The following is a 26156-nucleotide window of genomic DNA, read 5'->3' as shown; positions in this document are numbered from 1 at the left end:
CTTATCTTCTTTAGCTTTTCCTCATTGGGACGTTGCCCCATCGTCTATCATTTTCATCTCTCTTCACTGTACCTTTTCTGATTCTGCGATATCTTTGAGATGCAGTGACCAGAACTCCACACAGTATTTGAGGTTTAGTAGCACCATTAAGGGATACAAAGGAATTATTCTTATTTTTGTTTTCCATTCCTATCCTAATAATACTAGCATTCTATTTGCTTTCTTAGCCACCGCTTCACACTCAGGAGAGAGGTTCAAAGAATAATTAATCAACGATGACACCTGGATCCTTTTCCTGATCGGTGACTCCTAATGTTGAACCTTGCTTCACATAGCTATAGCTTGGGTTCCTCTTTTCCACATGCATCACTTTGCACTTGCTCACATTAAATGTCATCTGCCATTTGGATGCCCAGTCTCCCAGTCTCGTAAGATCAACTTGAAATGTTTTGCAATTCTCTTGCAATTTAACAACTTTGAATAACTTTGTCTCATTAGCAAATTTATTTTCTCAACTACTTATTCTCATCTATAGATCATTTATAAATATGTTTAAAAAACAGCAGCTCCACCACAAACCCTTGGAGAACCCCACTATCTACCCTTCTCCATTGAAAATACTGACCATTTAACCCTCTTCTCTGTTTTCTATCTTTTAATCAGTTCTTAATCCAGAATGGCACACTACCTCCTATCCCACGACTTTCTAATTTCCTCAGGAGTCTTTCATGAGGTACTTTGTCAAATGCCTTCTGAAAATCCAGATACACAATATCAACCGGCTCACCTTTATCCGCATGTTTGTTCACCCCTTCAAAGAAATGTAGTAGATTGGTGAGGCAAGATTTCCCTTGACTAAATGCATGTTGGCTTTGTCTTATTAATCTATGCCATTGTATGTGTTCTGCACGTTTGTGTTTTATAATAGTCTCTACCATTTTGCCCGGCACCAACATCAGGCTCACCGGTCTATAATTTTCCGGATCACTCCTGGAACCGTTTTAAAAAATTGGCGTTACATGCTGGATTTTAAATATGAATGACATGTTATTAACAATAGCTCTGCAGGTTAATTCTTCAATTAAGAACATAGGAGTAGCCATACTGGGTCACACCAATGGTACATCTAAGCCCAGTATTCTATTTCCAACAGTGGCCAAGTCAGGTCACAAATACCTGGCAGAAACCTAAATCGTGGCACCATTCCATGCTACCAATCACAGGGCAAGCAGTTGCTTCCCCATGTCTGTCTCAATAGCAGACTGGACTTTTCCTCCAGGAACATGTCCAAACCCTTTTTAAACCTAGATACTAAATCCTCCAGCAAAGAGTTCTAGAGCTTAACTATTCACTGAGTGAAGAAATTTTTCCTCCTATTTATTTCAAAAGTATTTCCATGTAACTTCCTTGAGTGTCCCCTAGTCTTTGTACTTTTGGAACAAGTGAAAAATCGATTTACTTCTACTTCTTCTACACCACTCTGGATTTTGTAGACCTCAATCATATCTCCCCTTAGCTGTCTCTTTTCCAAGCTCAAGAACCCTAACCTCTTTAGTCTTTCCTCATATGAGAGACATTCCATTCCCTTTATCATTTTGGTTGATCTTCTTTGAACGTCTTCTAATTCTGCTATATCTTTTTTGCGATACGGCGACCAGAACTGAATACAATACTCAAGGTGAAATCGTACCATGAAGCGATACAGAGGCATTATAGTATTTTCGGTCTTATTCACCATCCCTTTCCGCACATTGGGCAGAAGATTTCAGCGTATTATCTACGACAACACCTAGATCTTTTTCTTGACTGCTGACCCCCAAGGTGGACCCTAGCATCAGGTAACTATGATTCGGATTATTCTTTCCAATGTACATCACCTTGCATTTGTACACATTAAAATTCATCTGCCATTTGGATGCCCCGTCTTCCAATTTCCTAAGGTCTGCCTGCAATATTTCACAGTCCGCATGTGTTTTAACAACCTTGAATAGTTTTGTGTCATCTACAAATTTAATCACCTCACTCAATGTTCCGTTTTCCAGATCATTTATAAATAGCAACATAGTAACATAATAGATGACGGCAGAAAAAGACCTGCATGGTCCATCCAGTTTGCCCAACAAGATAAACTCATATGTGCTACTTTTTGTGTATACCTTCCCTTGATTTGTACCTGTCCTTTTCAGGGCACAGACCGTATAAGTCTGCCCAGCACTATCCCCGCCTCCCACCACCGGTTCTGGCACAGACCGTATAAGTCTGCCCAGCGCTATCCCTGCCTCCCAATCAACAGTCCCACCTCCCACCACCGGCTCTGGCACAGACCGTATAAGTCTGCTCAGCACCATCCCCACCTCCCAACCACCAGTCCCGCTTCCCACCACTGGCTCTGGCACAGACCGTGTAAGTCTGCCCAGCACCATCCCCGCCTCCCGCCACCGGCTCTGCCACCCAATCTCGACTAAGCTATATATGTTATATAGTATCAGTCCCAGTACTGATCTCTGTGGCACTCCACTGTTCACCCTCCTCCATTGAGAGAAATGACCATATAACACTACCTTCCATTTTCTGTCCAATAACCAATTCCTAAACCACACCAGAACACTGCCTCCTATCTCATGACTTTTATCAACAGCTTTCTGAAAATCTAGATATACTACATCAACCGGTTCATCTTTATCCACATGTTTATTTACACCTTCAAAGAAATTAAACAAATTGGTGAAACAAGCCTTCCCTTGGCTGAACCCATGCTGACTCTGTCCCATTAAACCATATTTGTCTGTGTGTTCTGTAATCTTATTCTTTATAATAGTTTCCACTATTTTGCCCGACACTGACGTCAGGCTTACCCGTCTGTAATTTCCCAGACCACACCTGGAACTCTTTTTAAGGATCGGTGTCACATTGGCCACCCTCCAATCTTCAGGTACTATGGACAATTGTAATGACAGAAATTTCATGCTTGAGTTATTTGAGTACCCTTGGATGTATGACATCTGGTCCAGGTGATTTACTACTTTTTAATCTGTCAATTTGGCTCAGTACACCTTCCAGGTTCACTGAGATTTCTTTCTGTTCCTCTGCAACATCACCCTTGAAAACCATTTCCAGTACAGGCAGATCTTCTTCTGTAAAGACAGAAGCAAAGACTTCATTCAGTTTCTCCGTTATGGCCTTGTCCTTCCTGAGTGCCCCTTTAGCTCCCTCGTGATCTAACCTTCTCACAGATTCCTTCGAAGGCTTTCTGCTTCTGACGTACCAGAAAAAGTTGTTACTGTGAGGTTTTGCCTCTGCGGCAAGTTTCTCTTCATATTCTCTTTTAGCCTTCTTTACTAATGCTTTGCATCCGATTTGCCAATTACTTATTTTGCTTCTTATTTTCTTTATTTGGGTCTTATTTCCATTCTTTGAAGGACATTCTCTTGGCTCTAAGGAGAAATCAGGTCTTACCTGCTAATCTGCTTTCCTTTAGTCCCTCCGGACCGGCCCCGAATGACTGATGGGTCATGTGCATGCCTACCAGCAGGTGGAGACTGAGAAGACTGATTTCGAGAAAGCCAATAAGAGCTGTGCTCAGCTCCTTGGAAACCTCATTATTCGCATATAGCAAAGCAAAAGGAAAGCGACACTAAACATCTGTGCGTCAGTCGGTTCATACAGCCACCTACCAACAAAGAGACCTTGCTGGCCATGGTCGAAATATTTCAACTACTCCACATTGAGTTAGCAACATCATCAATAATGTGCCTATGAGCAACCGCGTAGAAACAGTTGAATATTTGGTCTCTTTGCAAATATAGACGTATCCATATATACTTTTTTTTAATATTTATTGATTTTAACATTTACATTCAGATATAAATGTTTAGGAAATGTCGATAAATCTACGACAACGGCAATACACAAAGTAACACTAATTCTTTTTTTTTAAATCAAACAGCTCCCCACAGAGACAAGAGCGAATGAATATCTCCAAGAACAAATCGGATACCGAAAAGGGAGGAATCTGGGCCAGTCCGGAGGGCCTAAAGGAAAGCAAATTAGCAGGTAAGACCTAATTTCTCCTTCCTTAGCATCCCTCCGAACCGGCCCAGAATGACTGATGGGAAGTACCAGAGCAGTAAACCATGGGAGGGACCATACTAGAACCACTGCCAGATCCCGGTAAACAAAAATCGAGACCCGACGCACCTGGACATCTGTCCAACTATATCAAACAAATAACAATGTCCAAGACACCCGAACACTAGAGCTCAATTCCCACCATGTAGGCCGTTAAAAGCGCAACCAGGTGCAATTCTGTCCAACTCATGAGCTGATCTGAGCACTAGAATACCAAAGCCTAGAATACGCCTCATCAGAGTTGCCAAAGAACGCTCCTGTCAATTGGAGACCTGAATCCATTCAGAACCAGAAGGAAGAAACTGTGAAACCAAGATAGCAGGAAAATACCTGTCAAAGTACTGAACAATTGACACGCAAGATAACTCTGGAACTAAGCACGCTCCCCCTATCACGCAGAGGCAGTTACTATGTTGACTGCCCTGCCCTGTCAACCTTCTCTAGGAATGAAGTGCCTGCAAAACCCCAGACAGGTCCTAGAAGAATAAAGAGAATAGACTGGAAATACTAAGGAATGACCAGACTTTCTGAAGAAAAACTGGTACCCAATGTTCTCAAGGGCCCAATCTATCGAAAGAGAGCCCTGAGGCAGAGAGAGAGAGACAGAGAGAGAGAGAAACTGAGACCATCTAGGCCCCCCTAACTCGTCCATGAAATGGCTCTGAAGATAAGAGGGGAGAGAAAAAGAGCACAAAGGAAGAACAAGAAGCAGAGCAAGAATAAACTACGAGTGAAATCACAAAGAGTAAAGAAAGTAATTCGGGAGACAAAAGAAGCGAACACTGTTGCAAAAAGACCACAGTCTCAGAAAGATTCGCAAACAGTCACTCAAGGAGCAAACCAAAAGAAGCCAGTGTGACCACTTGACTGAAAGGGAAAATAAGGTTATTCCCCCCAGCCCAAAATACTCATGTATATGTGGCACTGCTGAATGGCAGCAGACCAGTCCATGGGTATAGGAGAGATGTCTGAGGGATCCCAAACTAAGACAAAAGCCAAAGAAGTAGAGCTTTGATAAGAGCAAGCATCAAGATAAGTCAACAGAAGAAGATCTCCAGTGTCTGAAAACAACGGGTCCATCAGCAACAAGGCAGAAGGCATCAAAAGGCCGAACATGACCCAGTTGTCGGCCCTGGAAAGAACTGCAAGTCGCAGAACTACCAAACTATTGATAGATCAGCGCTGATTTGCTGAAGAGAAGGAGCCACTCAATGTCGCAAGTGAATCACTTTGACCCTGGAACCACAACAGTCATCCCAGCATAGCCAAGGTAAGAGACTGGCAGCAGAGAGAAAAATGAGCTCCAAAAATTCCCACTGTCAACCGAGAAGCTGAGCAGCCAAGATGGAAAGCATAACCGAGTAAGGAAGACTTTGTGAGGGCTAGGTGGAACGCCCTCCATCTCGACAACTGCTAAGTAGCGATAGAGATGTTGGAGGGAAAACAGCCAATATCTCAGGAGCAAAGCCATCATCAGACTCCCAAATCCTGGAAAATAACAGATACAGGAAGCCAACTGACCTCCATAGAAAAGGAAAAAACAGCTGACTACTCTGCGAATCCAACAGGAGGAAATCTGCAGAAATGCCTAACATCTTATGTTGGAGAGTTCCCAACTCATTAGGAAGCCACCAAGAAACTTGTAGAGGTCAGAAAAATAGACAAATGATCAAGAATAGTCGCCCAAAACATGTCTGACTGAAGGAATGAGAGATGAAACAGTTAGTTCTGGTGCATCATTCCCACACTGTAAGATCTCAGCTAGACAGGGTTAAACAGAGCAGAGGAAGGATGGAAGAGAAATGCTAAAGATAGCAAACCCTGGCAAGGCCAAGCCATGCGGGACGCAATAACCACCACAGGAGATAGTAAGGGCTGCAGGCTGCATGCTGAGAAAGGCACCGTCAAGCCTTTGAATAATTTCGAGTTTGAGGATCTCAGAAAGGATGAACAACAAGAAGGCAGCTAGCTGCTTCAAATGGTGAAAGAAATGAGGTCACCATGGAGAAGTGAGATCACAAAAGGACAAAAGATAATAAACAAGCGAGAGAAAGTGAACCAAAATCCACTAATGGCAATATACGCAAGCTGTGATAGCTAGCAAACTTGTGCCAACACCTGGGAAAAGGATACTGATATATGAAGTATGGAGAGAAACAAAGTGGAAACCATGAGCCCACACAAAAAAAAAAATGCTCTGCCTCGAAACGAGAGTTAAAAATTCCTTGCAAACAGCTGAGGAAAGACCACTGATACACCAAGTATGTAGAGAAACAAACTATAAACTATGATCTCAGTAGGATGGTTCAGATAAAAAAACTGTCAATGCAAAATACACATAGCAAGAAACAAACATTACAGAAATTCCTGGACATCTGGATTACTGAAGGAGAAAAAAAACATATGGTTCCCCAAGGCTAAAAGAAGGTACCCCTGAGAATAGACCCACAGAAACAGAAAAATATGAGAAACTGACATGTCACAATCTCCGGTGGACATACATTGTGCCTTTTCTAAAGTGTAAAAGTCTTTTCTTTTTTTTTTTTTTTTTAAGAACGTGACAGAACAGGAGAATTATCCCCAAACCGTCTACTGGGCACAGTTCAACAGATAGTGCTTCGCTACCTAACTCAGGGATGAGAGGAGATGAGCACCTAATGTAGTAGACCAGAGAAAGTAAGGAGATCTTCCAACAGTAAGGATCTTCCAAGAGAGCACACCATCTAAAAAGCACTTTTATAAATTCAAAATTGGCCCGGATTATGCAGACCTGAGACAACTTTACTTTTACATTAACAAACTAACTGATACCGCTCCGCTCACAACTAGCAATATAGGCACCCCAACTGCAGCAGATCTGGCGAAATTTTTCAAAGACAAAGTCATAAAGTTGCAGCACTCTCTACCGCAGAACAATGTAGGAATAAGTGATTTTCTCAGCGGCCTAGACCCTGGCCCGGGGGGGGGGGGGGGGGGGGGGGGGTATCCAGCTGATCGCACCTTTTCACTCTTTACGCCTCTAACAGTTGACTGTTAAGCGGGAACTGCGCAGATTTTCCAGTAAATATTGCAAACTGGATATTTGCCCTATTTGCTTAAATGTGCACCTCCCTGCTTCATTACTGATCTGACGCTGCATCTAAACTTTATGCTTAGTAACGGAATCTTCCCTGAAGCCTCTGAAAATATTCTACTCACCCCTATCCCTAAAGACGTCAAGAAAAGTAGCAAGCAACTTACAAACTATCGGCCAATTGCATCGATCCCGCTGTTTGTGAAATTAATGGAGAGCATGTTGAACAAGCAACTCAATGAGTACCTGGAAAAGTTCCACATTTTCCATGAATCGCAGTCAGGATTTCACACCCTCCATAGTACAGAAACTGTGCTCGTCGCGCTCCTCTCAAACTTCAGACGGGAAATAGCAGTAGGGAAAAGCATTCTATTGTTGCAATTTGACATGTCAAGTGCCTTCGACATGCTGAATCACACTATTCTACTACAGCTCCTTGATTATTTTGGAGCCAGCAGCAATGTACTAAATTGGTTGAAAGGCTTTCTGACCTCCAGATCCTACCGAGTCATCTCCAGAGGAAGTTTATCGCCATCTTGGCCAGCTGACTGTGGTGTACCACAGGGTTTGCCACTTTCTCCAACATTATTTAACTTAACTCCTCTAGCCGCAGCTCTCTCAAAACTTGGTCTCAATCCGTTCATTTATGCGGATGACATCACAATCTACGTTCCTTTCACAAACGACTTAGCTGAAATAGCTGCCAACATCAGTCTTGGATTACAAACTGTACGTGCCTGGGCGAACTCCTTTAAATTAAAGCTCAACACAGAGAAAACTCATTGCCTTCTATTCACATCACCTTACACCAAGTACAATCCTACCACCTTAACTGCACCTGGGCTTCACCTACCAATCTCTGCGTCTCTGAAAATTCTAGGAGTAATACTTGATAGAAATTTAACTCTGGTAGAACGTACTAATGCAACCGTCAAAAAGGTATTCTTCTCTCTTTGGAAATTGAAGTGTATAAAACCTTTTTTCCCTAGAGAAGTATTCTGCAATTTAGTGCGGTCTCTTGTTTTGAGTAATCTTGATTACTGCAATGGTATCCATGCAGGGTGCATGGAACTGCTTCTTTAAAAATTACAAACTGCACAAAACACCGCTGCAAGATTGATCTTTGATAAATCGAAGTTCGTCAGCTCCAGACCATTACGAGAAAAACTGCACTGGCTACCTGTCTAGGATCGTGTAACATTTAAAATTTGCGCCCTGGTGCATAAAATCCTCAATGGCGAAGCTCCAGCTTATATGGACAATCTCATCATCTTACCACCCAGGAATTCGAGCATATCTTCTCGATCTTACTTACATCTCCACTACCCCTCGTGTAGTGGCCTCAAGCATAAAACCAGTCACGCATCTACCTTTCCCTATATCAGCGCACGACTTTGAATAACTTTGTGGCATCAGCAAATTTAATTACCTCACCAGTTACTCCCATCTCTAAATCATTTATAAATATGTTAAAAAGCAGCGGTCCTAGCACAGACCCCTGAGGAACCCCACTAACTACCCTTCTCCACTGTGAATACTGCCCATTTAACCCCACTCTCTATGTAGCTCCAGTGGATGACAGCACCTTTTACATGGCTCAACTATTATGTTTATTTGGAACCCAAACTAATAACCAACTTCAATAAGGGAAATATCTATATTAGCCTAACAGTTAGTGCAGCGGGCTTTGTTCCTGGCAACCTGGGTTCAATTCCCACTGCACGCTCCTTGTGACCTTGGGCAAGTCACTTAACCCTCCGGTGCCCCAGGTACAAAAATTTAGATTGTGAGTCCTCTAGGGACAGAAAAAGTACCTGCATATAACATATAGAGGGCTGCATATGTCTAGTAGTGCTACAGAAATTATGATTAGTAGTAAATTCATATAGGACTGAATAAATTAATACACTGGGAATGGTTCACCACTGTGGTTGAGGTTTTACAAACTGCACTTTAATAAGCCAAGGTGTGATTCTAGATACTACTATTCTGCATCGGCATTGCACAGATGCACACGAGAGTCCATGCTTCATGAAGTTTACAATGTAGTTTGATATAAAAAATGTTTAAAAATATGGTTAAAATTGCAAGGCTTTATCCAGGCAGATGCAAAGTTTAAAATTTGAAGTGACCTCATCTACACCCCCTCCAACATCACAATTATTTATGCTCTTTCATTTGGGGCATAAGGCACTGCCTACTCCTCATCAAACCAGAATTCATTTCTTACCTTATCCTTGATTTTGCGCCATGGAAGCTGACCAACTGCAAACTCAACCAGCATATAAAAGAGGGACCAGAGATCATCATGCCGGCCCATCTCCTGGAGAAGAGGAGAGAGAGTACAGGCCTGGTCACTCGATAGTATGCAGGAAGAAAATCAGGGTAGAGAAAGTGAGGTGTGTTACAGAGAAGGGGAGGTTCTGGATAAAAGTACTAATAGGAATTAATGGTGGTTGAAACATTTACATTTTCATTCTTTTTTAGTTGAGGGCTGTTCAATATGGAATACTTATAAGCAGTAAATTTCTCTTCACAGAAGCAGTGAAAGCAAAAACTCATCAGTATCAGAAGATGAAAAAGCAAGGAGTGGCTGCAGATAACGTAAGTCTTCTTGAATATGATCATCCTGTACATACATTTCTGACTAGAGTGAAAAGTATTGTTGCTAACTTGTAACAGGAGGACTGATCAGACACAAAATGGATTCCATCATACCAGGAACAGAACAGCTTTTTTGGGGGGGGGGGGGGGGGGGTCCTGAAACGTTGGCATGAAAGCACACAGAGCACAAGCATGTAGAACAACAACAGCGCAGCTAACCAATGCTCGAAGCTAATCATATTTAAATTTTATACTGGGTGAAATCTTCTCTTCTCCATCTATACTTCTTCCCTTGGTACTTTGATCTCATCCCATGGTTTTCAGTATCATCTTTACGCTGATGACTCCCAGATCTACCTCTCCACACCAGAAATCTCAGCTGAAACCCAAGCCAAAGTATCAGCCTGCCTGTCTGACATTGCTGCCTGGATGTCTCAGCGCCATCTGAAACTAAACATGACCAACACTGAGCTTCTTATCTTTCCCCCAAACCAACCTCTCCTCCTCCCCCATTCTCTATTTCTGTGGATAACACTCTCATCCTTCCTGTCTCATCAGCTCGTAACCTTGGGGTCATCTTCGACTCCTCCCTCTCCTTCTCTGCACATATTCAACAGACTGCTAAAACCTGTCGTTTCTTTCTCTATAATACCAGCAAAATTCGCCCTTTCCTTTCTGAGCACACTACCAGAACCCTCATCCACACTGTTATCACCTCTCGCTTAGACTATTGGAACTTGCTTCTTACAGGTCTCCCACTTAGCCATCTCTCTCCTCTTCAATCTGTTCAAAATTCTGCTACACGACTAATATTCCGCCATGGTCGTTATGCTCATATTAGCCCTCTCCTCAAGTCACTTCACTGGCTTCCTATCCGTTTCCGCATACAGTTCAAACTCCTCTTATTGACCTATAAGTGCATTCACTCTGCAGCTCCTCAGTATCTCTCCACTCTCATCTCTCCCTACATTCCTCCCCGGGAACTCCGTTCACTGGGTAAATCTCTCTTATCTGCACCCTTCTCCTCCACCGCTAACTCCAGACTCTGTTCCTTTTATCTTGCTGCACCATATGCCTGGAATAGACTTCCTGAGCGGTTACGTCAAGCTCCATCTCTGGCCATCTTCAAATCTAAGCTAAAAGCCCACCTTTTTGATGCTGCTTTTAACTCTTAACCTTTATTCACTTATTCAGAACCCTTATTTTATCACCCTCACTTTAATATTCCCTTATCTCTTATTTTTCCTGTTCGTTTGCCCTATTTAGATTGTAAGCTTTGTCGAGCAGGGACTGTCTCTTCATGTTCAAGGGTACAGCGCTACGCACGTCTAGTAGCGCTATACAAATGATAAGTAGTAGTAGTAAACTTTGTATTATGTTAGTGGCTATCAGTATGCATGTTTGTCACCTGTGATTGTGTGTATTATCTGAACGATGGATGGGTTCATTCTTTTTTCTTTTAACTATTAATTGAAAGGGAGAACTGGAATATATTGCACTGAATGAAGAAATAGACAAAATAGGCATCTCTGAGACCTGGTGGAAGGAGGATAACCAGTGGGACACTGTTATACCGGGGTACAAATTATATCGTAGTGATAGGGTGGACCGGATTTGGGGAGGAGTAGCATTGTACGTTAACGAGAGGCTTGAATCAAATAGATTGAAAATTCTGCAGGAAACAAAAGACCTTTTGGAATCACTGTGGATCGAAATTCCATGTGTAAAGGGGAAAAGGACGGTGATAGGGGTGTACTACCGTCCGCCTGACCAGGATGAGCAGACGGACGCAGTCATGTTAAAGGAAAATAGTGAGGCAAATAAATTAGGCAACGCAATAATAATGGGTGATTTTAATTACCGAGAAAATTAGAATATGTAGAATATAATTCACGTCAAATTCAAAATTTCTACAATTTGAGAAGTGTTGAAAGATGAATATGGACTCTCACACATGAAAAATCGTGGCGAAAAAAGACCTCAGTATAACCGGCAACACCTCCTTCCAAAGGGCGTAGGGCACCTCTTTAATCATGTCTTGAAAAAAACTCCACATTAGATAACTTCATGAGATATATGCCCAAGCACCTTATCAAACACTCATAAGTGAAGACACAGTGGTTTAAATACAATGTAACAACAAGTAAAACGTTACTTATCTTGGATGGTGAAAACAATAAGAAAATCTTCCACAGGTCAATGCAAGCACTTAAATTACTTTTGCATTATCTTTATATCACCCCCATACAGACTGGGTTAATATAACATCAGGGCACACTAGGGAGGTAAACTTCCTTGATGAAATCAAGGACAGCGTTATGGAGCAGCTGGTACAGGAGCTGACAAGAGAAGGAAAAATTCTAGACTTAGTCATTTGTGGAGTGCATGATCTGGTACGGGAGGTAGCGGTCCGGGGGCCACTTGACTACAGTGATCATAACATGATCGCTATGAAATTTGCTTTCAAAAAGGTAAACATAGGAAGTCAAATATGTTAGCGTTTAACTTTAAAAAAGGAAGCTATGATAAAATGAGAAGAACGGTAAAAAAAAAAAAACTTAAAGGAGCAACTGAGAGGGTAAGAAACCTACAACATGCGTGGATGCTGTTCAAAAACACTGTCCTGGAGGCCCAGGACAAACATATTCCACTTATCAGAAAAGGAAGACGGAAAACCAAACGACAACCGGCTTGGTTAAAAAGTGAGGTAAAGGAGGCTATTGGAACTAAAAAGGAATCCTTCCGAAAATGGAAGAAGGAATCAAATGAAGAAAATAAGAAGCGGCATAAGGAATGTCAAGTCATATGCAAAGTGCTGATAAGAAACGCAAAGAGGGATACTGAAAGTAAGATAGTGTTAGAGGCGAAAACTGATAGTAAAATTTTTTTTAGATACATTAAAAGCAGGAAACCGGCAAAAGAATCGGTTGGCCCACTGGATGACCGGGGTGTAAAAGGGGTGATCAGGGAAGACAAAGAAATAGCGGAAAAACTTAATGAGTTATTTGCTTCGGTCTTCACCGAGGAAGATTTGGGTGGGATACCGGTGCCGGACACGGTATTCAAAGCTGAAGAGTCGGAAAAACTTACTGAAATATCTGTAAATCTGGAAGACGTAATGGGGCAGTTCTGCAAAGTGAAGAGTAGCAAATCTCCTGGACCGGATGGTATTCACCCTAGGGTACTGATAGAACTAAAAAATGAGCTGGCAGAGCTACTGTTATTGATTTGTAATTTATCCTTAAAATCGAGCGTGGTACCGGAAGATTGGAGGGTGGCCAATGTAACGACGATACTTTAAAAAGGTTCCAGAGGAGACCCGGGAAATTATAACTTTGTGTCATCACCAGTTTGACGTCGGTGCCGGGCAAAATGGTAGAGACTATTATCAAGAACAAAATTACAGAGCACATTCAAAAGCATGGACTAATGGGACAAAGTCAACATGGATTTAGTGAAGGGAAGTCTTCCCTCACTAATCTGCTGCATTTCTTTGAAGGGGTAAACAAACATGTGGATAAAGGTGAGCCGGTTGATATTGTGTATCTAGATTTTCAGAAGATGTTTGATTAGGTTCCTCATGAAAGACTACAGAGGAAATTAGAGGGACATGGGATTGGAGGTAGTGTCTTACTGTGGGTTAAAAACTGGTTGAAAGATAGGAAACAGAGAGTAGGATTAAAAGGTCAATATTCGCAATGGAGAAGGGTAGTTAGCGGGGTCCCCCAGGGATCGGTGCTGGGACCTCTGCTTTTTAACATATTCATAAATGACCTAGAGATGGGGGTAACTAGTGAGGTAATTAAATTTGCTGATGACACAAAGTTATTCGAAGTAGTCAAATCGCAGGCAGATTATGAAAAACTACAAGAGGACCTTACGAGACTGGGAGACTGGGTGTCTAAATGGCAGATGACGTTTAATGTGAACAAGTGCAAAGTGATGCATGTGGGAAAGAGGAACCAAAACTATAACTATGCCATGCAAGGTTCAGCGTTGGGAGTCACAGACCGAGAAAGGGATCTAGGTGTCATCGTTGATAATACATTGAAAACTTTTGCTCAATGTGCTGCTGCGGCTAGGAAAGCAAATAAAATGTTGGGTATCATTAGGAAAGGGATTGAAAACAAAAATAAGGATATTATTCTGCCGTTGTATCACTCCATGGTGCAACCGCACCTCGAGTATTGTGTGCAATTCTGGTCGCCGCACCTCAAAAAAAGACAGCGGAATTGGAAAAGGTGCAGAGAAGGGTGGCAGAGATGATGGGATGGGATGACTTCCCTATCAGGATAGGCTGAAGAGGCTGGGGCTCTTCAGCTTGGAGAAAAGGCGGCTGAGGGGAGATATGATAGAAGTATATAAGATAATGAGTGGAATGGAATGGGTCGATGTGGAGCGTCTGTTTACGCTTTCCAAAAATACTAGGACAAGGGGGCTTGTGATGAAGCTGCAGTGTTGTAAATTTAAAACGAATCTGAGGAAATTTTTCTTCACTCAATGCGTAGTTAAACTCTGGAATTCGCTGCCGGAAAAGGTGGTTGAGGCGGTTAACTTAGCGGACTTCAAAAAAGGGTTGGACGGCTTCCTGGAGGAAAAAGCCATAGAATATTACTGAATGGACGAGGGAATAAAGCAGTATTTCTATGATGGGCGGGACAAATTGCTTGTTCTTTTGGCCGCTATCGGTGACAGGGTGCTGGGCTCGATTGACCCTTGGTCTGTCCCAGCATGGCGATGCTTATGTACTTATATGTACTTATGTAGGTATTTTTCTCAATTTGGGTACAATGAATTAAATTAAGTTTATTTAGCCAAGTTGTTCAGCTCTCTGCCATCATACCTATGAACAGGTTACCAAAGTGAAAAGGAGGAATAGGCCAGAGGACAGAAGCTACACCTTAAATTTGGAAGTTTTTTTTTTTTTTTTTGGGGGGGGGGGGGAGGCAGGGGTAGGACTGTAGCATTTCCTGAGGTCTGAAGAATATAGCAGCACTTACCCTGTTTTTGTGTGCATTCACTGAAGCATAGCGAACAGTTCCTCGAAAGCCAGCAACATTACGAGGCTGGGAAAAGGAAAAAAAAGAATGGTCAAAGAAGCCATCAACTTTTAAGTTCAGAAAACAACTGGAGCTCATCAGATTGGGACCAGAAGCCAATCTTGGCTTCATAATCTGTTGCATCTGGCTCCCATCCACAAATCACCTTAGGTCTGCCAAATGCAACACAAAACTGACAGAAAAGAATTCTCTCACCTTATTTTGAGAATTTTCTGAACAAGCAGAAACTTACAGGGACTGTAATGTGCATACCACAGGACAGGCAACACCTGTGTAGTATGAATTAAATGTCACTAATTGGTAACATGTTTCTGAACATCTTCAAAATTGCTGTGATTTAAGGCAAATCAACCACTGTGATAGAAGTCGTCCTATTAATTATTAAGCAATTCATCAGCAGCTTGGCCTATGGGAGTAGGCTGCTTGTTCAATGCTATCTCCAGGCTACTGTAAGAAAGAGTCATCGTCATTCTGTTTCTGTCAACACTTTACGGCCTCAAACTTGGAAGGAGCACATGACAAGTGGTCTATTATCAAAGCCATTTACATGGGTAAATAGCAATTAAGGGGTAATTCTATAAAGTAAATGATAAGTTACATGCCAATTACACATGTAAATCATTAGAAGAACTGCACATATGCAGGTAAATGCCAATCATTAGTCTGGAAATATGCACATTATCTCATATAGCGCAATTTTACAGGCAAGTGTACACATAGGCACAGTCAGAGTGTAGTAAGGGCAGGACATTACTTAAATACTATAATAACTTACAATACAATACAGCACTAAACCCCATATAATTTGTCTCAACCTTTACAGATGTTGGAAGATTATTCCAAGTTGCAGCTGCTTGATAAGAGAAGGAGAAATTAGATCTTACCTGCTAATTTCCTTTCCTTTAGTCCCTCCGGACCGGACCAGGATTGGACTGATGGGTTGTGCTCGCCTACCAGCAGGTGGAGACTGAGAAAAAACTCTGACTCTAGAGAGCCAATAGGAGCCCTGGCCATGTGACCTTAGCCTCAGTATTTGAATAACAAAGCAGGAAAGAAAGAAAGACCTTCTGTGCCATATGGAATCCTAGCAGCCACAAAGCACTCGGCAATGCCAAGTATCAGAGCTCACCAGCAACTCTCACCAGAGAAGTGGTATGGCCCGATATGTATTACAGCTCACCAGCAACTCTCACCAGAGAAGTGGTATGGCTCACTTGTACTATAGCTTGCCAGCAACTCTCACCAGAGAAGCGATATGGTTCACATGTAATATAGCTCACCAGCAACTCTCCCCAGAGAAGTGGTATGGCTCACGAATAATATAGCTCACCAGCAACTCTCACCAGAGAAGTGGTATGGCTCACTTGTCTTATAGCTCACCAGCAACTCTCACCAGAGAAGTGGTATGGCCCACTTAAGATTTGATATATATTCCATCAACTGAGCTTACCAGCAACTCTCACCAGAAAAGTGGTAAATCATATTTAAGGTTTTATAGATATTCCAGCAACTGAGCTCAGCCACAACTCTCACCAGAGAAGTGGTATGGCGTATTTAAGGTTTTATAGATAGATTCCAGCAATTGAGCTCACCAGCAACCACCAGAGAAGTGGTATAGACCACGTAAAGTTCTGTATATATATAGTATTGTTCCACAAATCGTAAAGGAATGAATACACTTCCTACTTAATAAAAGAAGCTAAAGAGTAGAGAGAACATGGGAGGGGCCTGGTCCGGTCCGGAGGGACTAAAGGAAAGCAAATTAGCAGGTAAGATCTAATTTCTCCTTTCTTAGCGTCCCTCCGGACCGGACCAGGATTGGACTGATGGGAAGTACCAAAGCAGTAATCTGAAGGGAGGGACCCTATGAAAACTGCAGAGAAATGTTCATGCTGCATAGGCCACCTGGCGACAACTAACATGTAGTGTGTCCCAATGAGCAAAATAAAATGAAACTAGGATTAAGTTGCCAACTTACCAATGTGCACCGAGAGCACCAAAAATCGCTGTAGTAAGAATAGAGCCCGCTTCTGAAGTTGTGGAATATGTTGTAATACACTGTGGAACTGCCCTCTCAGCGAGAAGAGAAATAGACATTCTCATTTCCTTGATCCTTCGAGATATAGCGGGTTAGAAACAATGAAAAACTTTTACGCCTACTGGCTAGAAGGACAAAACCAATAAGAAAAAACCGATTGGGAAAGGTGAAAACTTTAAACTACAGCAGACCGAAAAGAAGTTACCAACCGTAGAAGTATTCCACACATAGATCTACTTGCTGCAATGGCTACTAGGAAACACTGCTTGAAGAGGAAAACTTTATAGAAAAAGTTATGGCTACTAGAAAACAGAACTTTAAGAGTCTGTTCATGTAGTTCACCTAGCTGGTGGACGAAGCGGGGGGTACAGGTGCAGGACTCCTTTAAGAAAACCGCTTTGACAGTGGATGCTGCATAAGCGTGCGGCTGTCAACAGTATCATGCATCACTGATAGAGCTGCGAAATTAACTCTAATGGATGAGTAAGACAGACCAGATTTCGCAAGATGCAGAAGATATTTCAAAACATGCGAAATGGATACTGTTTGTGGAATGAAGTGGCGAGAGGAGCACCACAGAGTGAACCATCGCCCCTTTGATTCATAGGACTTTAATGTAGATTTCTGTCTGGATGCAATTAAAACTTGAAGTACTTCCTGTGAAAATATCAAAGACGTTGCGGACCCAGTAACCACGCCATAAGTTTGAGTGACTGGGGGTCCGGATGTAGAAAGGTGCCTTGGTTCTGCGTGAACACCTAGTGAGATGACGGAAGAAACGCATATAGAAGGTTGAAAAACCCCTGCTGGATGTTGGCATCTGTCCCTGTCTCTGTCAAGACTGTTGCTGAACGGAAGAAGCAAGAAATGTTCGTGAGCCTGAAGGCAAAAAGAGATAGCCCTGAAGTGAGAAAGTAAGGCTGAAAAAATAAGAGTCCATTCACCTAAATGCAGGGTGAGACAACTAAGAAAAAATGACTACAAACTCAAGAGTATACTCTTAACTCCTCCTTGGCGGATGACATAATCCATTGCCATGGCAAGGACCAACATAGCTCTCTCTGCCTTGTTTGTCAGTAGGGAAAACAAAATTCACCCGAAGGTAAAACGAATTGCTGAGGTCCCCCAGAAAAAGTGAATGATACATACCTGTAGCAGGTGTTCTCCGAGGACAGCAGGCTGATTGTTCTCACGACTGGGTGACGTCCGCGGCAGCCCCCACCAACCGGAAGAAGCTTCGCGGGCGGTCCACACGCAGGGCACGCCCACCGCGCATGCGCGGCCGTCTTCCCGCCTGTGTGCGACCGTTCCCGCCAGTTGAATGACAAGCAAAAGATGAAAACGCAACTCCAAAGGGGAGGAGGGAGGGTAGGTGAGAACAATCAGCCTGCTGTCCTCGGAGAACACCTGCTACAGGTATGTATCATTCACTTTCTCCGAGGACAAGCAGGCTGCTTGTTCTCACGACTGGGGTATCCCTAGCTCTCAGGCTCACTCAAAACAAGAACCCAGGTCAATTGAACCTCGCAACGGCGAGGGTACAACAGAAAATTGACCTACGAAGAACAACTAACTGAGAGTGCAGCCTGACCAGAATAAATTCGGGTCCTGGAGGGTGGAGTTGGATTTACACCCCAAACAGATTCTGCAGCACCGACTGCCCGAACCGACTGTCGCGTCGGGTATCCTGCTGGAGGCAGTAATGTGATGTGAATGTGTGGACAGATGACCACGTCGCAGCCTTGCAAATCTCTTCAATAGTGGCTGACTTCAAGTGGGCCACTGACGCTGCCATGGCTCTAACACTATGAGCCGTGACATGACCCTCAAGAGCCAGCCCAGCCTGGGCGTAAGTGAAGGAAATGCAATCTGCTAGCCAATTGGAGATGGTGCGTTTCCCGACAGCGACCCCTAGCCTGTTAGAGTCGAAAGAAATAAACAATTGGGCGGACTGTCTGTGGGGCTGTGTCCGCTCCAAGTAGAAGGCCAATGCTCTCTTGCAGTCCAATGTGTGCAACTGACGTTCAGCAGGGCGGGTATGCGGCCTGGGGAAGAATGTTGGCAAGACAATTGACTGGATAAGATGGAACTCCGACACCACCTTCGGCAGGAACTTTGGGTGGGTGCGGAGCACTACTCTGTTGTGATGAAATTTGGTATATGGAGCATGAGCTACTAGGGCTTGAAGCTCACTGACCCTACGAGCTGAAGTAACTGCCACCAAGAAAATGACCTTCCAGGTCAAGTACTTCAGATGGCAGGTATTCAGTGGCTCAAAAGGAGGTTTCATCAGCTGGGTGAGGACGACGTTGAGATCCCATGACACTGTAGGAGGCTTGATAGGGGGCTTTGACAAAAGCAAGCCTCTCATGAATCGAACGACTAAAGGCTCTCCAGAGATGGCTTTACCTTCCACACGATAATGGTAAGCACTAATCGCACTAAGGTGATTCCTTACTGAGTTGGTCTTGAGGCCAGACTCTGATAAGTGCAGAAGGTATTCAAGCAGGTTCTGTGCAGGACAAGAACGAGGTTCTAGGGCCTTGCTCTCACACCAAACGACAAACCTCCTCCACTTGAAAAAGTAACTCTTTTTAGTGGAATCCTTCCTAGAGGCAAGCAAGACACGGGAGACACCCTCAGACAGACCCAACGCAGTGAAGTCTACGCCCTCAACATCCAGGCCGTGAGAGCCAGGGACTGAAGGTTGGGGTGCAGCAACGCTCCGTCGTTCTGCGAGATGAGAGTCGGAAAACACTCCAATCTCCACGGTTCTTCTGAGGACAACTCCAGAAGAAGAGGGAACCAGATCTGACGGGGCCAAAAGGGCGCTATCAGAATCATGGTGCCGTGGTCTTGCTTGAGCTTCAGTAAGGTCTTCCCCACCAAAGGTATGGGAGGATAAGCATACAGGAGGCCGGTCCCCCAATGGAGGAGAAAGGCATCCGACGCTAGTCTGCCGTGTGCCTGTAGTCTGGAACAGAACAGAGGCAGCTTGTGGTTGGTCTGAGAGGCGAAAAGGTCCACCGAGGGGGTGCCCCACTCTCGGAAGATCTTGCGTACCACTCTGGAATGAAGCGACCACTCGTGCGGTTGCATGACTGCTCAGTCTGTCGGCCAGACTGTTGTTTACACCTGCCAGGTATGTGGCTTGGAGGAGCATGCCGAACTGGCGAGCCCAACGCCACATGCCGACGGCTTCCTGACACAAGGGGCGAGATCCGGTGCCCCCCCTGCTTGTTGGTGTAATACATTGCAACCTGATTGTCTGTCCGAATTTGAATAGTTTGGTAGGACAGCCGATCTCTGAAAGCCTTCAGTGCGTTCCAGATTGCTCGGAGCTCCAGGAGGTTGATCTGCAGATCCTTTTCCTGGAGGGACCACAGACCCTGGGTGTGAAGCCCATCGACATGAGCTCCCCACCCCAGGCGAGATGCATCCGTCGTCAGCACTTTCGTGGGCTGCGGAATTTGGAATGGACGTCCCAGGGTCAAATTGGTCCGGATGGTCCACCAGAGCAGTGAAGTGCGGCAACTGGTGGAGAGGTGGATGACATCTTCTAGATTCCCGGTGGCCTGAAACCACTGGGAAGCTAGGGTCCATTGAGCAGATCTCACGTGAAGACGAGCCATGGGAGTCACATGAACTGTGGAGGCCATATGACCCAGAAGTCTCAACATCTGCCGAGCTGTGACCTGCTGAGACGCTCTGGTCTGCGAAGCCAGGGACAGGAGGTTGTTGGCCCTCGCTTCGGGAAGGAAGGCCTGAGCCGTCTGGGTATTCAGCAGAGCTCCTATGAATTCCAGTGACTGAGTTGGCTGGAGATGGGACTTTGGGTAATTTATCACAAACCCCAGCAGCTCCAGAAGTTGAATAGTGCACTGCATCGACCGGAGGGCTCCTGCCTCCGAGGTGCTCTTGACCAGCCAATCGTCGAGATAAGGGAACACGTGCACTCCCAGCTTGCGTAGGTAGGCCGCTACCACCACGAGACACTTTGTAAACACTCGTGGGGCAGAGGCGAGCCCAAAGGGCAGCACACAATACTGAAAGTGCCGTGCGCCCAGGCGGAATCTGAGATACTGTCTGTGAGCTGGCAGTATCGGGATGTGAGTGTATGCGTCCTTTAAATCCAGGGAATATAGCCAATCGTTTTTCTGAATCATTGGCAGAAGGGTGCCCAAGGAAAGCATCCTGAACTTTTCTTTGACCAGGAATTTGTTCAGGCCTCTCAGGTCTAGGATGGGACGCATCCCCCCTGTTTTCTTTCCCATAAGGAAGTACCTGGAATAGAATCCCTGCCCTTCTTGCCCGGGTGGTATGGGCTCGACCGCATTGGCGCTGAGAAGGGCGGAGAGTTCCTCTGCAAGTACCTGCTTGTGATGGGAGCTGAAGGATTGAGCTCCCGGAGGACAATTTGGTGGCAGGGAGGCCAAATTCAGGGCGTATCCGCACCGCACTATTTGGAGAACCCACTGGTCGGAGGTTATGAGAGGCCACCTTTGGTGAAAAAATTTTAACCTCCCTCCGACCGGCAGATCGTCCGGTACGGACACTTTGAGGGCGGCTATGTTCCCGTGGATCCAGTCAAAAGTCCGTCCCCGGCTTTTGCTGTGGAGGCGCAGGGGGCTGCTTAGGCGCACGCTGTTGACGAGAACGAGCGCGCTGGGGCTGTCCCTGTGCCTGGCGAGGCCTTCGGGCCGGCTGGGTGTACCTACGCTTTGCAAAAGAATAGGGCACAGCCTGCCGGGCCCGGGAAAAATGTCCACCTGCTGAGGTGGATGCTGAAGGCGCCCGGTGGGAGAGCTTGTCGAGGGCGGTTTCCCGCTGATGCAGTTGGTCCACCAGCTGCTCGACCTTCTCACCAAAAATATTATCCCCCCGGCAAGGGACGTCGGCCAGTCTCTGCTGGGTGCGGTTGTCCAGGTCAGAGGCACGCAGCCATGAGAGCCTGCGCATCACTATACCTTGGGCCGCAGCACGAGATGCCACGTCACAGGTGTCATAGATACCCCTGGACAGGAACTTTCTGCACGCCTTCAGCTGCCTGACCACCTCCTGATAAGGCCTGGACTGCTCTGGCGGGAGCTTATCGACCAGGTCCGCCAGCTGCTTCACATTGTTCCGCATGTGGATGCTCGTATAGAGCTGGTCACGAGCATGGAGGATTGGTAGGCCTTCCTCCCAAACGAGTCCAGAGTGCGAGACTCCCGCCCCGGGGGCGCCGAGGCGGTATCCCTCGAACTCCTTGCCCTCTTGAGAGCAGAATCCACGACCGCCGAGTCATGGGGCAATTGGGGCCGCATTAACTCTGGGTCAGAGTGGATTCTGTACTGGGACTCTGCTTTCTTGGGAATGATGGGATTAGATAGTGGTCTCATCCAGTTCCGAAGCAGTGTCGCTTTGAGGACATTGTGCAACGGCACCGTGGAGGACTCTCTAGGTGGTGATGGATAGTCGAGGACCTCGAGCATCTCAGCCCTCGGCTCATCCACAGAGACCACGGGGAAGGGAATGCAAATAGACATATCCCTTACAAAGGAGGCAAAAGAGAGGCTCTCAGGAGGCGAGAGCTTCCTCTCTGGTGAAGGCGTGGGGTCCGAGGGAAGACCCGCAGACTCCTCTGAGGAGAAATATCTGGGGTCCTCCTCTTCCCCCCACGAGGCCTCTTCCTCGGTATCGGACATAAGCTCATGTAGCTGAGTCCTTAACCGGGCCCGGCTCGACGTCGAGGCACCGAGGCCTCGGTGTCGTCGAGCGGTGGACTCCCGCGCCGGCGGGGACGAAGCTCCCTCCATCGACGTCGACGGGGACTCCACCTGCGTGGCGGTCGAGACCGGCGCCGCAAGCGGCGGCGGTGTCGACGACCTCGGCACCGGGCTAGAGCTCGACGGCACCACAGTCAACGGCGCCGAGGGCGCAAGCACCCCCGGCGCCGGCACAGCCTGGCGCATCAGCCCTTCCAGGATGCCCAGAAGGATGGCTCGGAGGCACTCGTCCAGGCCCGCTGCCGGGAAAGACGGGGGGGCCGGTAGAGGTGTCGGTGCCGGAAGCTGCTTGGGTCCAGGAGACTGCACCGAAGTGCTGGGACCCTGACGCGTCGGTACCTCCACAACCGAAGGGGATCTCTCCTCTCGACGCGGACGCTTCGGCGTCGACTCCTCGCCGGTACCTAGAGCCGGAAGCATCGAAGGGGACCGATGACGGCGCTTCTTAGACTTCTTCGGTGCCCGTCATTGGTGCCAGGTGGCATGGAGGAGGAGGAGGTCGATCCCCCTCGGTCTCGAGGAACCGGGTCAGACAGGGTTCGGTCCCGAGGGCCTTGGGCCGAGGGAGTGACCGGGGCCGATTGCCCACGCGGCCTCTCACCCCTACCCTCACCGGAGGACCGGCGGGCCGACGGGACCTGTGCTCCTGGGGTCGAAGCCATCGGTGCCGATTTCTCGGGCCTCGATACCGGTACCGAAGAACCGGCCGTCGATACCGATGCCGTCGACGTCGAGGGGCCGGCGCAAGTTCCAAAAAGGCAGTCCCGAAGAACTTGCCTCGCAACTTGAGTCCGTTTCCGGAGACCAAGACACAAAGAACACGACTTGATATTGTGCTCCGGCCCGAGGCACTGGAGGCACCAAGCGTGGGTGTCGGTCTGCGAGATAGGCCGGCCGCACCGATCACACTTCTTAAATCCACTCGGGACCTTCGAGGACATCGACGGAAAAATCGTGTCGGCGAAGTTAAAGTCGTCGATGGTGGCGGTAAATCACACCTCGAAAAATAATCGACCGCGCGGCCACAAGGCCGCAACGCGACGCCCCCGCTAGAAACGAGGGAAAATAAAGCGCGTGCTCTCTCTTTTTTTTTTTTTTTTTTTTAAAGGAAAAAAAAAAAACTGGAGCACGCGGTAACAGAAACAAAAAATAAACGAATTCGCGAAAAACGCGACGGTTTTCCGGGGCTGACGAGAGAGCGGCAATCGCACGACTCTCTCCAGGCGCGGAAAAGAAAGGACTGGCGGGAACGGTCGCGCACGGGCGGGAAGACGGCCGCACATGCGCGGTGGGCGTGCCCTGCGTGTGGACCGCCCGCGAAGCTTCTTCCGGTTGGTGGGGGCTGCCGCCCACGTCACCCAGTCGTGAGAACAAACAGCCTGCTTGTCCTCGGAGAAAAATATATACAAACAAGCTTCTGCCAAAAAGTGTACTGCACGAAGCATCCCAATGACAGAACTAAGGTTCTTGAGATAACTAGATGACACTTAAATAGCGCGATTGATGACCCTGAGATTCGCAATAGGATGAAGGAAAATTCCTTCTTGGGCATTAGAAAGTAAAATTGCATTCTGCAGAATAGAGCGAGGAAATGGCCGAAGGCCCAAGGTCACCAAGAAAAATATAAACTGGGATGTTTGCAGAGGAGACAAAAGACTGTGCGCCCACCTGACTAAACAAAGAGAAAATCAGAGATATCTGATGAGAGATCAAATGATAGGCCTGGCTACAATCACCACCCAACCTAGAGACTGTAAGAAATGCAACACCCAGTGTGTGACCTGAGAACTCTGCTGATAAGACTTTCTCCAATTAGGCAGTCGTCTAGGTAAGAATGAAATGACCCTAAGAGCGCAATGAACATCCTCTTAGATATATAAAAGAACGGAAGAGAGAGTACTGCTGAAAATGACTGGTTAATGCATAAGCAAAAAAGTAGCCATTCTCTGGATCCTGAGGAGAAGAGGAAGGGTGACCAAGGACACCAGTTAAATAGGGCTACAAACTCCAACCCTATCTCTATGGCGTTCCATAGTTGGGTAAGTTCTGAATATAGAAAGTTCTGAATATAGGAGTCCACCAGCTATGGTAGTACGCTCCGGACAGAAAAAAATTGTCCCAGTATGAACGTCTGATTCACCGGCCTGTAATTTCTTGGATCTCCCTAATCCACATACCACTAATCCACGTACCACGGTCATGCGTCCTCCCTCACTGAGATGTAGATTGTAAGCTCCTTTGAGCAGGGTACGTCCTTCTTTGTTAATTTGTACAGCGCTGCGTAACCCTAGTAGCGCTCTAGAAATGTTAAGTAGTAGTAGTAGTACCAGACTCACACCCAATAGATATGAATGTTGAGCTTGTTTCAGGTTAAAACACCGAACCTAGGCCCAGGGTCCCCGGTGTTCCTAGTGGTGAACAGCCATGGCAAATATTGTATGCGTTAGTTTGCAGAATTACTGCAAAGCCTTGCTTTTGGAGCAGAGATTTCTGTTCGATACTCTCGTGAGAGGTTTTTTTTTTTTTTAATGCTGTTCTGGTTGTAGAAAGGTGGACATTTGAGCTTTCCCAGAATGGCAAAACTTATGTACCTATGCCCATTAGATATGAATGTTGGACTTGATGGACTTTAGGCCTTACCCAGCATAACCATACTTATGTACCTATGGCATAAATACACAGGAAGTGAGTGAATCCCCTTCCAATTGAAAGAACACTCTGGAGTGAAGGCGCATAGAATGAAAATGAAAAAGGACAAACTTGGAAAATACCTGTAACGAAAAAAGTGAAGTTGTGCCACAGCCACTTGGTGAAGGCAGTGTAGACAAGACTGTATCTGAATTCAAGAAAGCTTGATATAACATCAGGTCTCTAAGGAAGAGGAAGAGATAGCAGATGGTATGTATAGGCATACTGGACCAAACCAGGATGTTTATAATCTGCCAATGCTGAACTGATAGAGTAGAGACAAACACGAGTAGATGGTTTGAGGACCTTCCACTATCTTTAAGTGGGAAATATGCAAAATGAAAGGATGACTTTATTCTCTAAGTGACCATATGTCCTGTAAAACCCAGAAGAAAGCTAAAATGAAATATGAGAGGCTTCAAGGCAGTTGGAAAAGAAGGGAAGACATGAATAAAGCATGCCTGCTAAGGCAGCTGAGTGATTGGGAGCTTGGTAGACAGGACTGTCCCTCAGAGAATATGAAAGAGCTGATATATCCCCATGGCATCTGAACAATCTACTGTATGCCTCTAGAGAAGGCTTCTTAAAGTCTGAAAAAGAAAACACTGTATAACACTACAGCCATTGAGAGTGATTGTCTGCTAAGTTCTTAAAACACTATATAACATCATAGGCATGGAGTAAAATGCTTGAAAGGAACTAAGATATTATGGTCAGAATTGCAAAGTACCAATCAATTGACTCTTAGACAATGTAGTCCTATTCACCAGGGAATGAGAAAGACAGAAATTTACTCT

The 26156-nt window shown here is 45.7% G+C and overlaps 1 protein-coding gene across 2 annotated transcripts in view; it reads right to left on the bottom strand.

Moving 5' to 3' along the window:
* Nucleotides 1-26156, bottom strand: part of TTBK1 (tau tubulin kinase 1) — a 416732-nt gene that overhangs the window by 227005 nt on the left and 163571 nt on the right. For both annotated transcript variants that reach the window (XM_030195705.1, XM_030195704.1), the window contains 2 exons: nucleotides 14806-14871; nucleotides 9432-9524 (listed from right to left, as the gene is read on the bottom strand). In XM_030195705.1, the coding sequence (XP_030051565.1) occupies nucleotides 9432-9524; nucleotides 14806-14871 (159 nt within the window). The remainder of the gene's footprint in view (nucleotides 1-9431; nucleotides 9525-14805; nucleotides 14872-26156) is intronic.

Source organism: Microcaecilia unicolor, chromosome 3 (genome assembly GCF_901765095.1).
Source record: "Microcaecilia unicolor chromosome 3, aMicUni1.1, whole genome shotgun sequence".
Classification (NCBI taxonomy): Eukaryota; Metazoa; Chordata; class Amphibia; order Gymnophiona; family Siphonopidae; genus Microcaecilia; species Microcaecilia unicolor.
Note: the sequence above shows the minus strand (reverse complement) of the source record. Positions and strands in the feature narration are given on the sequence as shown.